Source organism: Scyliorhinus canicula, chromosome 7 (genome assembly GCF_902713615.1).
Source record: "Scyliorhinus canicula chromosome 7, sScyCan1.1, whole genome shotgun sequence".
Lineage (NCBI taxonomy): Eukaryota > Metazoa > Chordata > Chondrichthyes > Carcharhiniformes > Scyliorhinidae > Scyliorhinus > Scyliorhinus canicula.
Genome location: NC_052152.1, coordinates 39,892,821 through 39,906,141, shown reverse-complemented (window position 1 = coordinate 39,906,141; position 13,321 = coordinate 39,892,821). Strand labels below are relative to the sequence as shown.

At 44.1% G+C, this 13,321-nt stretch overlaps 1 protein-coding gene across 6 annotated transcripts in view; it reads right to left on the bottom strand.

Annotated features, from left to right (window-relative positions):
• LOC119968889 (E3 ubiquitin-protein ligase DZIP3-like) overlaps positions 1 to 13,321 on the bottom strand; it is a 202,033-nt gene that overhangs the window by 101,220 nt on the left and 87,492 nt on the right. For all 6 annotated transcript variants that reach the window (XR_005461261.1, XR_005461262.1, XM_038801830.1 and 3 more), the window contains 3 exons: positions 12,767 to 12,820; positions 11,640 to 11,707; positions 5,070 to 5,134 (listed from right to left, as the gene is read on the bottom strand). Coding sequence is in view for 4 of the 6 variants with exons in the window: in XM_038801830.1 (XP_038657758.1) it covers positions 5,070 to 5,134; positions 11,640 to 11,707; positions 12,767 to 12,820 (187 nt within the window). In the remaining 2 variants the exon portion in view is untranslated. The remainder of the gene's footprint in view (positions 1 to 5,069; positions 5,135 to 11,639; positions 11,708 to 12,766; positions 12,821 to 13,321) is intronic.

Sequence of the window (13,321 nt, the reverse complement as noted above, 5' to 3'; positions counted from 1 at the left end):
CCTGACAAAGCAGCCTGCTTAACTGCCATCCCTTCCAGAAACATTCACTTCCTCCATCGATGAGCACTGTGCGCCATCTACAAGAATCACTGCAGGGATTCACCAAGGATCCTTAGACAGCACCTTCCAAATCACAATTGCTAACATCTAGGACAAGGGCAGCAGACACATGGGAACACCACCACCTGCTAGTTCCCCTCCAAAATACAAACTATGCTGACTTGAAAATATATCGCTGTTCGTTAACTGTTACTTAGTCAGAACCCTGGAGGTCCCTCTCCCACAGCACCGTGAATGCATCGACACCACACATACTGTAGTGGTTCAAGAAAGCAGTTCACCACCACATTCTCAAGAACAATTATAGAAATAGAAACTACAGTGCAGAAACAGGCCATTCGGCCATCGAGTCTGCACCAGCCCTTGGAAAGATCATCCTACCTAAGCCCACAGTTCCACCCTATCCCCGTAACCCAGTGACCCCACCTAACCTTTTTGGACACTAATGGCAATTTATGATGGCCAATCATCCTAACCTGCACATCTTTGGACTGTGGGAGGAAGCCGGAGCACTCGGAGGAAGCCCACGCAGACACGAGGAGAATGTGCAGACTCCGCACACACAGTGACCCAAGCCGGGTATCGAACCTGGGACCCTGGAACTGTGAAGCAACTGTGCTAACCACTGTGCTGCCGTGCCGCCCCATTTGTTGCCCATGGATGGGCAACAAATGCTGGCCTAGTCAGTGATGCACACATCCTGTAAAATAGAGAAAAAATATATTTCCCAGGATGGTAATGTACAGTTGTTACCAACAAAACTTTGAAATGCGAATGCTTTAAGTGAATTTTGAAGTTTGGTGTGATGCAACTTTTATTTGCTTGCAAGATTGACCACATTTAATTTGGAACCCTGTCATCCGTGGATTATAAATCCAGCATCATTATGGAAAATAAAATTCATGTCATGTAGTTCAACAAACTAATACCACGGAAATAATTTGTTTATATACAGTTAGACTAATCATACCATTAAATTAATCAGAAGGAATAAAAGAGATTCAGAAATATTATGGATGAATTATGCATTCAAATCTGTTTTACATAATCTCTCTAGTTGATAAGCTGTTTCTGCATTATGAATGTATTAATGAAGAAACTGCAGCAGATTGCTAGTGCTCTGTAGGATTGTGTTACTTATCAACTATTTTCTTCAAAATTTATACTGATTTTCATGTCATATGAAAAAAGAAAACCAGGCTGCAACAGATAATGTAACGGTTAAGAATATCAAAATCATTTTCCATTTAAGGAGCATGTTTTCCTATTGTTAATGTCAATAAGTGATAACAAGTTAAAAACGCTGGGGTAAATTTTCATCCTCATTGTATTGGTGGTAATATGGCAGTGTGGCTTGCCTGCCTGTCTGTTGAGAAGCAAATGGAATGAAAATCAAATGATCTCGAGAATGGGAAGATGATCCACTCTCAGATTATTTTCCTTGCTTGGGATTGAGGATGACCCGGCTTCCACTCTGGTTTGGTGAGTTCTGAGATGGCTGGAAGTCTAATGCGCAATCTGCAGGCGGGACAGGTGGTACTTGGAGTGTTGGGAAGTTGAATTGTTTGGAGGTTTGCGCACTCCCTCTGATGCCTCGACTTGGCTTTTGCATGTTCCTAATGACGTCTCTTGGTGTGCTAAATTGCCTTCTTGAATGAGCCTTCTTAACTTTGGTTGGTCACAAGTCAGGGTCTCCCATGAGCCAGAAGCGATATTTGACCTCTTCAGGGATGCTTTGAGGACAACGCTAAAGTGTTTCTGTTGTCCTCCTGGGAGTCTCTGTTGTGTCTAAGTTCTGAGTAGAGCAGTTGCTTTGGGAATCTGGTGTCAGGCATATGAGCGACATGCCCTGCCCAGTGGAAATGGTTTTGAGTGATTAGCGCCTCGGTGCTGTGCAAATCGGCTTGGCAGCTCTGTTGGACCACCTTTTTCATTATTGAATTTGTGATACTCGTCCAGCATTCTGAAAGGTTCCTATCGGCCATCCAAGTCTCTGAAGTATATTGGAAAATGGGCATCACTGCTGCTCAGTAGACCATGACTTTAGTCTCTGGTTTTAAATCTTAGTCCTCAAAGGCTCTTTTAGTCAGTCGGCCAAAAACTGAGCTGACATATTGGAGATGATGTCTATATCTATCTTTGTTGCGAGGAAGATCTCAAGATATGGAAAATGGCCCATGTTCCCTATTGATGGGGGTAGGTGTTGTGCTGTAGGGGCTGATTGGAAGAGGACCACAGTTTTCCATGTGTTTAGCAAAACGCCATTTCCTCATATGCTTCTGAGAAGGAGTCGACAATGACCTGGAGATCAGTTTCTGATTGAATGCACACATGAGCATTATCTGAATACTGAAGCTCAATGATTGAGGCTGGAGTGGTTTTGGCTTTGAACTGTGCAGGTTAACAGTTTCCCATCTGTTCTGTAGATTGTCTCCACACCTATGGGTAATTTGTTGGAGGTGAGGTGCAGTGTTGCAGTGAGGAAAACAGAAAAGAGAGTAGGGGAAATGGCATAGCCTTGTTTGGCCCAGAATTACGGTCCATACAATGAAGATGAAAATATACTTCACTTCCGCATTTCAACAAAGATCATATTACATTAACAGGCAACACCATTGAGAAAATGTTTCTAATACGTAAATTTACCTTGAATCATTCTAGGTTAAGATAACCAGAAATATTATTGCTTTAATGTGCGTTTTAAAGAAACAAGATCATTGTTTCTGCGATAAAATCTAAAACTGCTACTGTAGAATCATATTTCTAGATGTAGAGCTCATGGTATCAGAATGGTTATATTTACACTTACTGAATATTCATCATCCTAAATAATGCCATGACAAATAGTTTTGTGTCCAAATTATAACTGTGATAAATCAGTAAATAAAGCACAAAAGAAAAATACTGCCGATGCTGAAAAACTGAAATAAAAACAGAAAATGCTGGAAAGTCTCAGCAGGTTTGGCAGCATATCTGCAAAGTGAAACAGGATTAATGGGCAGAATCTTGGAGGCCATTGGGGTCTTGTCCACAGGCTGGAAAGACCCTCTTTCCAAAATGCGTGCCACATCTTGTGCTCTTCAAGCATTTAACAGGCCAGCAGCCAGCCTTCCCCAGGGCAGAACTAGCGTCCCCCGAGTGCTGTCAGCCTGTCAGAGGCTGGTAGCTCTTCTGTACTCAGTACCAAATCCGTGGACCAAGGAGAGACCTGGGCACAGGTTATTGATGGTGGGAAGGGGTTTGTGGGATGGGGGCTCTGCAGCAAGGGTGGGGTGGTTCTCAGAGGAGCACCCCCTACCCTTCACAATGCCTGGCCCCTTAATTAGGTAATGAGGGCTTTGAACAAGGGATGCTCCTGGGATCTCTCAAAAAAACACACCAGGGTATGCACTTCATGCTCCCCACATGACTATTCTCTTGCCAGTTAACAAGTTAACAGTTAACACAGTTAACAATAGTGGCAGCAGGACGAGGCCATGAAATGGGTACTAATTACCCACTTTAGGGCTTCTCTTGGTGAGATGGGATGGTCGTCCATGGGCCTACCACTTAATGAGGGTGGAGGAAAGGAAGTAGCAGGGTCCCTACCCTCACACCCATTAAAAATCCCCCTACCACTAAATCTGCATAGGGGAGGACACAAGATTCTGCCTAATTTTTCAGGTCCGTGACCTTTTATCAGAATGGCAAGAAAGTAAAGATGATTTTTTAAAATTTAGAGTACCTAATTCTTTTTTTATCCAATTGAGAGGCAATTTAGCATGGCCAATCGACCTACCTTTCACATCTTTGCATTGTGGGAGTGAGACCCACGCAGACACAGAGAGAATGTGCACGGACAGACAGTGACCCGGGACCGGGATCAAACCTGGGTCCTCGGCGCCACGTGGCAGAGCCATACACAAGTAAGGTGATTAGACCATAAACAGTAAATGCTTTAGCTGTTGAGCTAATAAAGTTAAAACCTGACTTTCAGTTTTTCTGCCTTGTTCAAGTCAATATCTTTATTCTGCTGAATTCATGTCAAGTTTCTGGCTTTATTATTTACTTTTCATGAGAAGGTGAAGAGGTGCTGCAGCAAAATATCGGCATCCATATAAATGCAAAGTTCAGTATTAAATGTTTTAAGTGCACTCGCTACGTTATTCTGTTCCTCCTATATTGTCTAATTAACCTTTATTAGATTATCTCAAACCTTCATCAAATGGTTTTTCTACAAAAGCAGGTATTCCAGATTAGACCACTCATGCTACTAATGGGGAAACAGTTGGTGGTGAAAGAGAAATACTTTCAGTTGAACTCTACTGGTGCATGCATGACATTTAAAAATGAGCTCTGTTTCCAATTTAATTAGAGTTTGAACAAGTTTGAACCAAATCCCTTTTATTTGCTTCTTCTTTAATTATTTTGTTGGTAGCTTTTGTAACTGCCTTTCCTAATTTTGCTGAGAGATGTATTGCTTTGCACTTTTGTGCTAAGAGAGTTAGCAGAATTCATCCACACTCCTTAATGAGAATAAAACTGCTCATTACAAGATATATGTAAGCAATTCCCTCTCCCTGAGCAGAATGGCTAAGTTCTACATTCATTACTAATCAAGTGGCTCCCTCAACCTGTAGCAGAATCGGGACTATTGGGTTTAAAAAGTACTGGTTCACATGAAGTTGACTATAGCATGTTGTTTCTGATAATACCGAATGGCCCAATATGCTGAGTATAATAGGGAAAATGAGTGGCTTGTTAACTAATAGGTTTGTCATTTGACTGTTAGGACATGGGATCCCAGCTATGACTGAACAGATACTTAGTACCTAACTGCACAAAAGAGGGTAGGGTAACACCTTACCTAGTGGCATCAGACCCTTGGCTCCACATATGCACTTAAAGCCCCACAGGAAGGTAAGGTTTGAAATACTAAAATTAATCCCATCAAAGTTCTGAGTTGAAAACTGTTGGTACCAAACATTCTCACACCTTCCCCAGCATTCTGAATTTAAGATCAGCTTTACCACATCCTGTAGATTCAGGCTCTTGTGCGAGTTCCTCAGGGTTTTCATTGTTCTGAGTCAGAGAACTGCAAAACAACAGGACAAAAGTCACCGGAATAAATAGCATTGTTTGTAGCACAATGACTACTGCTACGATTGCTTTCTAACGCAATCGCTTAATTATCAAATAACTTCAAATTGTAGCAGTTGCAGCTGCCAAACCATCCCAGACTAATCTGAGACCATTGTACGAGCAGATTTTCTGAGTTTGTTGCTGGATTCAAAGAATTATCTTCCAATCATACAATAGGCTGAATTGGCAGTGAAGGCTGGAGGAATAGGGCACCCTACTTTGATAACTAAACAGGTTGGGCAGGGGAGTGAGGTGTTCTTTCCAGGCCATGATCACAAAGATCTCAATGGTCTGCAGAGCATGGCAGAGAGCAGTAAAAGCTTGCAATACTATCCAAAGGACCATGTTTCAGTGCAGGTAGGAATTTAACTATCTCAACAGGAGGGTAAAAAATGCTCATGCATCAAATAAAAAGGCAAATTTAAGCTATCTAGCGTTCCCATGATTAGTCTCCTGTTAAACTTTAATTTCCTTCTCTAATCCATCAGAAACCATGGAGAACCTTCTGATCTCTGCTGAAGCTCGTCAACCACTTTGACAAGAATGAATATACAGACACTGTTGATATTATCCTTCAACTGCAGCTGCCTTGTTCATGTTCAGTCTGGTAATCCTCAGGAATATTCCTTTGCATTAAGGCCTTAATTCCTCAGTAGCTTTCTGTCTCTCCAGGCAGAAACAGCACATAGCTGGAGACAAAGGATCAGCAACACCTCATGAGGATTGATCTGTGATAGGATGGAGAAGCCAAAGACTTTATCCTAGCTCAGGTTTGATACGACTTTCCTCTGATGCTACCTTGTCTCCTGCAGTGCTTCATGCTTATCCTCTTCCACTTTTTCCAGGGAACACATGTATTGGGGTATTAAAGTAGCTCCAAGCACTCTTCAGATATTAACAAAAAATATTTTTCCAATGAAGCAAAGCTGGAGATTTAGTCAAAACGATGTAACTCCAAATACCAGATCTGTATCCAAATGTTGCTGTGCCTGCCTCTGCCTTTGTAAAGGTAATTCACAGGACCACTTTAATTCAAGTGACAGTGATTTGTAGCTAACAAAGGAAATTAATTTGACATAGAACATAGAACACTACAGCGCAGTACCGTCCCTTCGGCCCTCGATGTTGCGCCGACATCATGCGAATGTTAAAATTAGAAATGTTTCAATACAAGTAATTGTTTTGACACAGTAATCACAGAATCATGGAGATTTATCGCATGGAAAAAGGCCATGCTGCCCACCATGGGCATAGTTTGGACAGGGCTATGGGAGAAGCATTACAGATCCCTGCCCAAATTTCCAGATTGTCCTGTGCCACCAATAGCTGTCATTAGCTAAGCCGAATTAGCTAAGCCAAATCAAGAAGCATCACAAGAGATCATATTCTCCACATTTCAAAGAGATAAATGCAACAGGGATGCCGGGTGCTCGTTATATTTAAATTTTCAGAGCAACATTACAGCAATAACGTAATTTAGCTACATTGTCTTCACTGAATCAGCCAATAGGTAGTCAGCAGCATTAGGTTGGCGCAAGCACTGAAATTATCACATCTCAGAAAAGAATGCATATCATAAATTAGTTCATGGTCATGGATATTGTGATACCTTTGTTCACAGTCGTAAATCTTTGGAATTCTCCACCCCAGGGTTGTTTGGTATATTCAAGAATGAGACCGATAGATTTTTCAACATGAAGGGAGTTAGAAAATTTGTAAGTGAGGACTTCCGGTGGCAGCCATGGAGTGAGCAATTGCACATTTTGTAGCTCTCGTTCAAGGTGGAATTTTTCAGTCCTTTCCCCATCTGAGGGATGAAGATTTGGATGGGAAGAGGTGTAGGAATGGCAGGAGAAGGTGTAATTTCCCTGGTGTGGCTGGTGGATGGATTCATGAATTAGGAGTGGGTCGAGAAGAAGGGAGCTGCTGGAGCAGGACAGTCTTTGTGGTGCGCTAGAGGATAACATGGTGGAGGACAAAGGACCTGTTCTGCCAGCCCAGTCGTCAACAGAGCAGCTGGTGGACGTTTTAAATACTAAGTTCAGTCAGCAGAGGAGGGAGGACCCAGAGGACCTGGCCAAGGTGCTGGAGCAGAGAAGGGAGGCCCCAGAGGATCTTGCCAAGGTGCTGGAGCAGGTTAAAGCAGATATTGAGAGTGGATCAGAGGCTGGAGTCCCAGGGCAGTGCGATTCAAAAAGTTGGGCAGCACGAGGAGCAGCTGGCCTCTTTGGTGGTTGAGGTGGGAGTGATGCGGGAGACCCAAAAGAGGCTGAAGGAGAAGGTGGAGGATCTTGAGAACCCCCCAGAAGGCAAAACTTGAGGATCCCGGGAGGCGTCAAAGGAGCGGAGGCCGGCAGGTATGGGGTCAAAATGTTGGAGAAGCAGATGGGGTGAAGTTTGGAATGCTGTACCCAACCCGTCTCTGAGTGACTTTGCAGAATTGAGAATATTATTTTGGTACGCCAGAGGAGGCGACGGAGTTTTTGAGGGACAATGGACTGGCTGAAGGATGACAATGAACTTTTGAGGAGTTGTGAGGAGGTTGTTTTTTGTTCTTGGGAAACTTTTTCCCCTTTAAAATGTTCTGGCGGGGTGTTTGGGGAGATTCAAGGATGAGTGCACCTTTTTTGGTTTCTTTGTTTCGGGGTGGGGTGGGAGGTAGGAGGTTTGGAGGCCTTGGGCAGGTACTGCCATGCTAGCTAGCGGGCTAGCTTACCGGAGTGCAGTGGGAGTGGGTAATCAGGAGGTAGGTGCAGGGGAGGGGCTTGTTGTTTTGTTTAGGGGAGGGGCTTGTTGTTTTGTTTGGGAGAGGGGAGGGGAGGGTGCTGACAAGGGTGCTGTTCTTGTGGCACAGTTAGAAAAGGAGTGATGATGGTGGACATCCGAGGGTGGGCCTAGAGGGTCGCATGACATGGCCTGGGGGCTGGTCCAAAAAAGGATATGGTTGATCAGCAGGGGAGGGGGGGCGCCCCCCAACCAGGCTGGTCACGTGGAATGTGTCAGGGCTGAATGGGTCGGTCAAATGGTCATGTGTGTTTGAGTACCTGAGGAGTCTGAAGGTGGACGTGGCTTTCTGCACAAGAGATACATTGGGGACCAGGCAAGGTTGAGGAAAGGTTGGGTGGGGCAGATGTTCCATTTGGGACTGGACATGAAAACGAGGGGGGGTGGCATTTCTGGTGAATAAGCAGGTGGCGTTGAGGTGAGGAACATTCTGCCGATTGGGGGGGCGGGGAAGGATTGCAATAGTTAGTGGGAGGCTGGAGGGGACACCACTGGACCTGGTAAATGTTTATGCTCCTAATTGAGATGAGTAAAGGCTCAATGTGGTGCTGCAGTGAGGGCTGAGCGATACGGGGGTAGTCATGGCCGCCACACTGTGGGAGGCACTCAAGGTGGTGATTCAGGGGAGGGGGGTTATTTTGATTCGGGCAAGTAGGGAGAAGGCGGTTCTGAGGTTGGACAGGAAGTATTGGAGTCCCTGGAGGCAGGATTGTTGAGGGAGAGGCAGAGACTCCACATGAACTTCGGACTGTGTCCACGAGGAAGGTGGTTGGGCAGTTGCGAGGTCGAGGGAGGCAATATATGAGTGTGAGGAGAAGGTGAGCAGGATATTGGCCCACCAGCTAAGGAAGCAGGAGGCGGATGGTGGGCCCGTGAAGGCTAGGACGAGAAGGGAAGGGTGGTGCTGGACCCGGTGGGGGTGAATAGGGGGGTTTGAGGCTTTTTATAGGAAGCTGTAAGAGTCGGAGCCCTTGGCTGTGGGTGGAGGGGGTGGGGACGGACGGACGGGGGGACTGTGTCGGTTCCTGGACGGGTTGGAGTTTCCCAGGCTGGACAAGGAGTTGGTGCAGGGATTAGGAGCCCCTATTGGATTGAGGGAGGTGATGGAGAGTATTGGAGCGATGCAGGCAGGGTAGGGCCCGGGACCAGGTGCGTTCCCAGTGGAGTATTATAAAAGGTTTTGGGGCGGAGACCTGGGGCCATTGCTGGCGAGGGCATGCAATGAGGCTAAGGAGAGGGAGGAACTCCACCCTACACTGTCGTAGGCATCCACCTCCCTGATATTGAAAAAGGACAAAGATCCAGAGCATTGTGGATCGTACCGTCTGATATTGTTGTTGAATGTGGACGCTAGGTTGTTGGCGAAGGTGTTGGCTTCGCAAATTGAGGACTGTGTGCCTGGGGTGCTAGGTGAGGATCAAACGGGGTTTGTGAAAGGGAGACAGTTCTCGGCAGATGTGAGGAGGCTGCTAAATGTGATCATGATGCCCCCGGAGGGGCAGGAAGTGGAGGTGGCAGTGGACACGGAGAAGGCTTTTGACTGAGTATAAAGTGGGAGTATCTGTGGGAGGTGCTGGGATGGTTCGGGTTTGGGCAGGGGTTTGTGGACTGGGTCCGATTGCTGTATAGGGTGCTCGTTGTAAGTGTGCGGATGAACCGGGTAAATCCGGGATATTTCGGGCTGCACTGCGGGACGAGGCAGGGATGCCCACTCTCCCCGTTGCTTCTGTCTTGGCTATAGAGCCATTGACAATAGCGCTTGGAGCATCGAGGGACTGGACAGGGATTGCGGGGGTGGGGTGGGGGGGGGGGGAACGGGACATTGAACACGGCATGTTTCGCTGTACGCGGATGACATGTTCTTATATATTTCAGACCCACTGGGTGGCATTGTGGACATTATGGGGATTTTGGAGGACTTTTGCTCGTTCTCCGGGTACAAGTTGAACATGGGAAAGAGCGAGGTGTTGCTGATTGAGACCAGAGGGTAGGAGAGGCAGTTGGGGGAGCTGCCGTTTAAGGTAGTGGGGCGAGTTTCAGATACCGCTAAAGCAGGGGTGTGGGTGAGTGACCTGGCAGAGAGTCTGAGGCTGGAGAAGGTTAGGTTCGTCCTGAGGAGTTGGTTGATGGGTTCGCTTAGAGGTGGAATCTGTTCATTGACTTCTTTAAGGATGATTGAGGTGTCAGCAGAAGAGGAAGTGGGACAGGAGATAAGGGGGTTAAAATGGGAAGGTAGGATGGGAGGAAGTGGGTGTTGATTATTTATTATGTTGTATAAATTTACTTCTGCTTTCGTTTGTTATTTGTTTATACAAATTTCTGAATAAAATATTTGCCATTAGCTTATTAAAAACAGAATGGATTAAGACATTAGTTTAAGACATCTGGTTTGCAGGAATCAGTGACACTTGGGGCAGAAATTATTGTGGCAGTAGGGGCTCGAATCCACCACCAAAACTGGATGTATGCACTCTGTTGACCCGATCTCTGGGAGCTCCGAGTGAATTAAATCCCCAACTGTCAGAGAGAACCTTGTGCCAGGGGACCCAGCTCCATGCCAGATATTTAACTTCATGACTTGCATCTTTGGGATGATAAGTCTTTCTGCCCAAATTTAAATGGGAGGCAGAAAAATGACAGGATCTCCACCAGCACCCTTCCACCTAATCGCATGGCCAACCTACCTCTGAACTCAACTGGGGGTGGGGGCATTAAATTCTGTCCACTGTAATTTCCCAACAGTGCCACTTTGTGGGAAATTCAGCTATCAGTAACAGTCAGTGGTCATATTCTCACCCGAGTCAAATGATTATGGGTTGAAACTTCACTCTCTTTTGATTAAGGCGTCTAGACTGACATTCTTGTGCAAAATCAAATAAGTGCTGCACTGTCTCTGAGGTGCCTTATTTTGGAACAGATTTAAGTTGAAGCCTTACCTGTCTATTTATCCAGATGGGTTTAAAATATCTCAAACAGCTTTTGCGATAAAGAGCAGGGGTTCTCTTGGTGTACTCCTCCAATACAGTACCACCAGATGACAGGCTAACTGGTCATGTTTCTCACTGCTTTTCAAATAGGGGAGGAGGCGCAACTCAAAACAATTCTCCCAAGTGTTTGTGGAGATCAGACCTATAACGTCCTTTGCAGTCTTTCAGCCCCATGCACGTCCGACTCCAAATCATTTAGTAAGCTTTTGGATTCAGTGAAGGCTGAATTGCAACCTCAGCAATTGCTACTCGAGATTCAAATTTAATTTGAGGGTGAGAACCCCAGCAAAGCAATCGCGACTTTCATTGCCGAACTGAAGTAATTATTAGAGTTTTGTGATTTTGCAGCCTCCCTAAATGACATGTTACGGGATAGGTTAGTCTGTGGTGTAAACAACAGTGCTATTCAACACATATTGATTGTGGCGGTCGACAGAAATTTTAGATGAGCAATGGAGAGTGTGCTGGCCATGGAAAACGCTGAACAAGAGCTGCAGAGTACATAGAATGGAACCTTTTACCATTCTGAGCGGGAACCTGCAGCCAGCTGTGGCCAAAACCGCCAAAGCAGCCGCAAAAAGGGACAATCACCACAAATATATTTTGAAAAAATTACCTATATCGGATATTTATTGGATTTGCATGAAAAATATTGTGAAATATTAAGCTACAATAAAGGACTCTTACCTTTTTAATTCTTTGAGTATTTCAGCTTCGTGAGAGTGTTTCTGGGTAGCAGATTCTGTCTTTTTACCCTGTATTCACAGAATTATTACTTTTAATGGCAATTAAATTTAGATAGATAGATTGAACATTGCTGGTCCATAAATATAAATTCTTGTATGAGTAACAGGGGTACAATTAGGTCAGGATTTTCTTCACATGAATCTTAAATGTTTAATGGGACTCAAAGACCGTCCAGTCAAAGCAGACTGAAGATACAGGATTGAATGATATAATTGTGACCATATACATTTTTGAGAGAGCATTAGATCTTACACTGACCCTAAATGGCAATGCTGTTAGCAGACTTCCATAATTTAGTGTTCCAGGAGATGGTAATAGAGTTAGAGGTTTATCTGCAGGTTTGGGAATAGCATGTATGATCTGGAATCCTCCAAATTGAACAGGAGAGTAAGCTGATTAATGTGAGCATTCATTACTCACCTTCACCTAAGAGATGTGAATTAAATTCTAAACCAGTAAAGGATGTAATTTATCCTATTAACTGAGTATGTTAAACAGTTTAAGCCATGTATTCTATAAATGGACAGTAGTAAATTACCACACACCTTTAGGATAATTGACTACTAAATTCTGAGGTGTATTTCTTGATAACTGTTTGTATCCGGTGACCTCTCGGATGGCTGGGAAAGGTCAGTGGACCAGAAGATATTTTTACTTGCCCACAGACCTCAGACCGGTGCATCAATATTTATATTTGCCATTGATATCATTGCTTTTTTCATTGGGGCCTGGGATAACCACTTCTTGAAGTGGTTTGCCACTCCTGAATAGCTGTGCTGACCCCTTTTACATCATGGCTACCAAAGTCAGGACTCCAACCGATGACAACGTTGTAATGTAAAGAATATGTAAAGCTGCAAATAGGCACAGGGAGACGGTCAGACGATATCAAACAAGTAGACAATAAATTGATCTTACAAATGACCAGGGGTGATTTTTCACTACAAATAATTCAAGCTGTTGGAAATGAAAAAGACAATGCTAACACACTTACGATTATTCAGGGAAAGTGTAGCATTAAATTCAAATTGTGTATAATAATGTATCAAAACATTGCAAAAACATACCTTTTTACCTCTTGACTTTTTCCGTCTTTTCTTTGATTTTGTGTCTCCTGTTGCCTTTTTGCACAAAATGAATGGAAAAAATGCTTTTTATCGACTGAGAATTTTTTTTAAAAAGCCTCCAGTATAATGCTCACTTCAGAATGAGGCATCCGGAACCTGAATTTTGCAGCAGCCTTTAATCCAAATTCCAAAATTATAGTTAGTATAGTCGTTATGTTGCTAGTTTTCAGATGGATCGCTGTGTGCATGAAGGAAAATGAAACCATTTTTTCATGGCAAGCAGTAAATGTACCCCCTACTGGAATAATAGCCATAGTTACAGTCTATAACTTGGGTCATCTCAGTCTTGCAATCCAATGTTGTAATATGTATTTTTATAATCTCCAACGACACCATGTTAATTATGTGCATTGTTGAATTTTTTTTCATGTTGTTCTGCAAGTTAAGATTATTCCAAGAGTAATGCATACATAGTTCTAACCTATCGGATTTGTGAGAAAATGATTAAACTCTATATCGGGGTTACTAGGCTGATTCTCCAGATACACAAGGTTA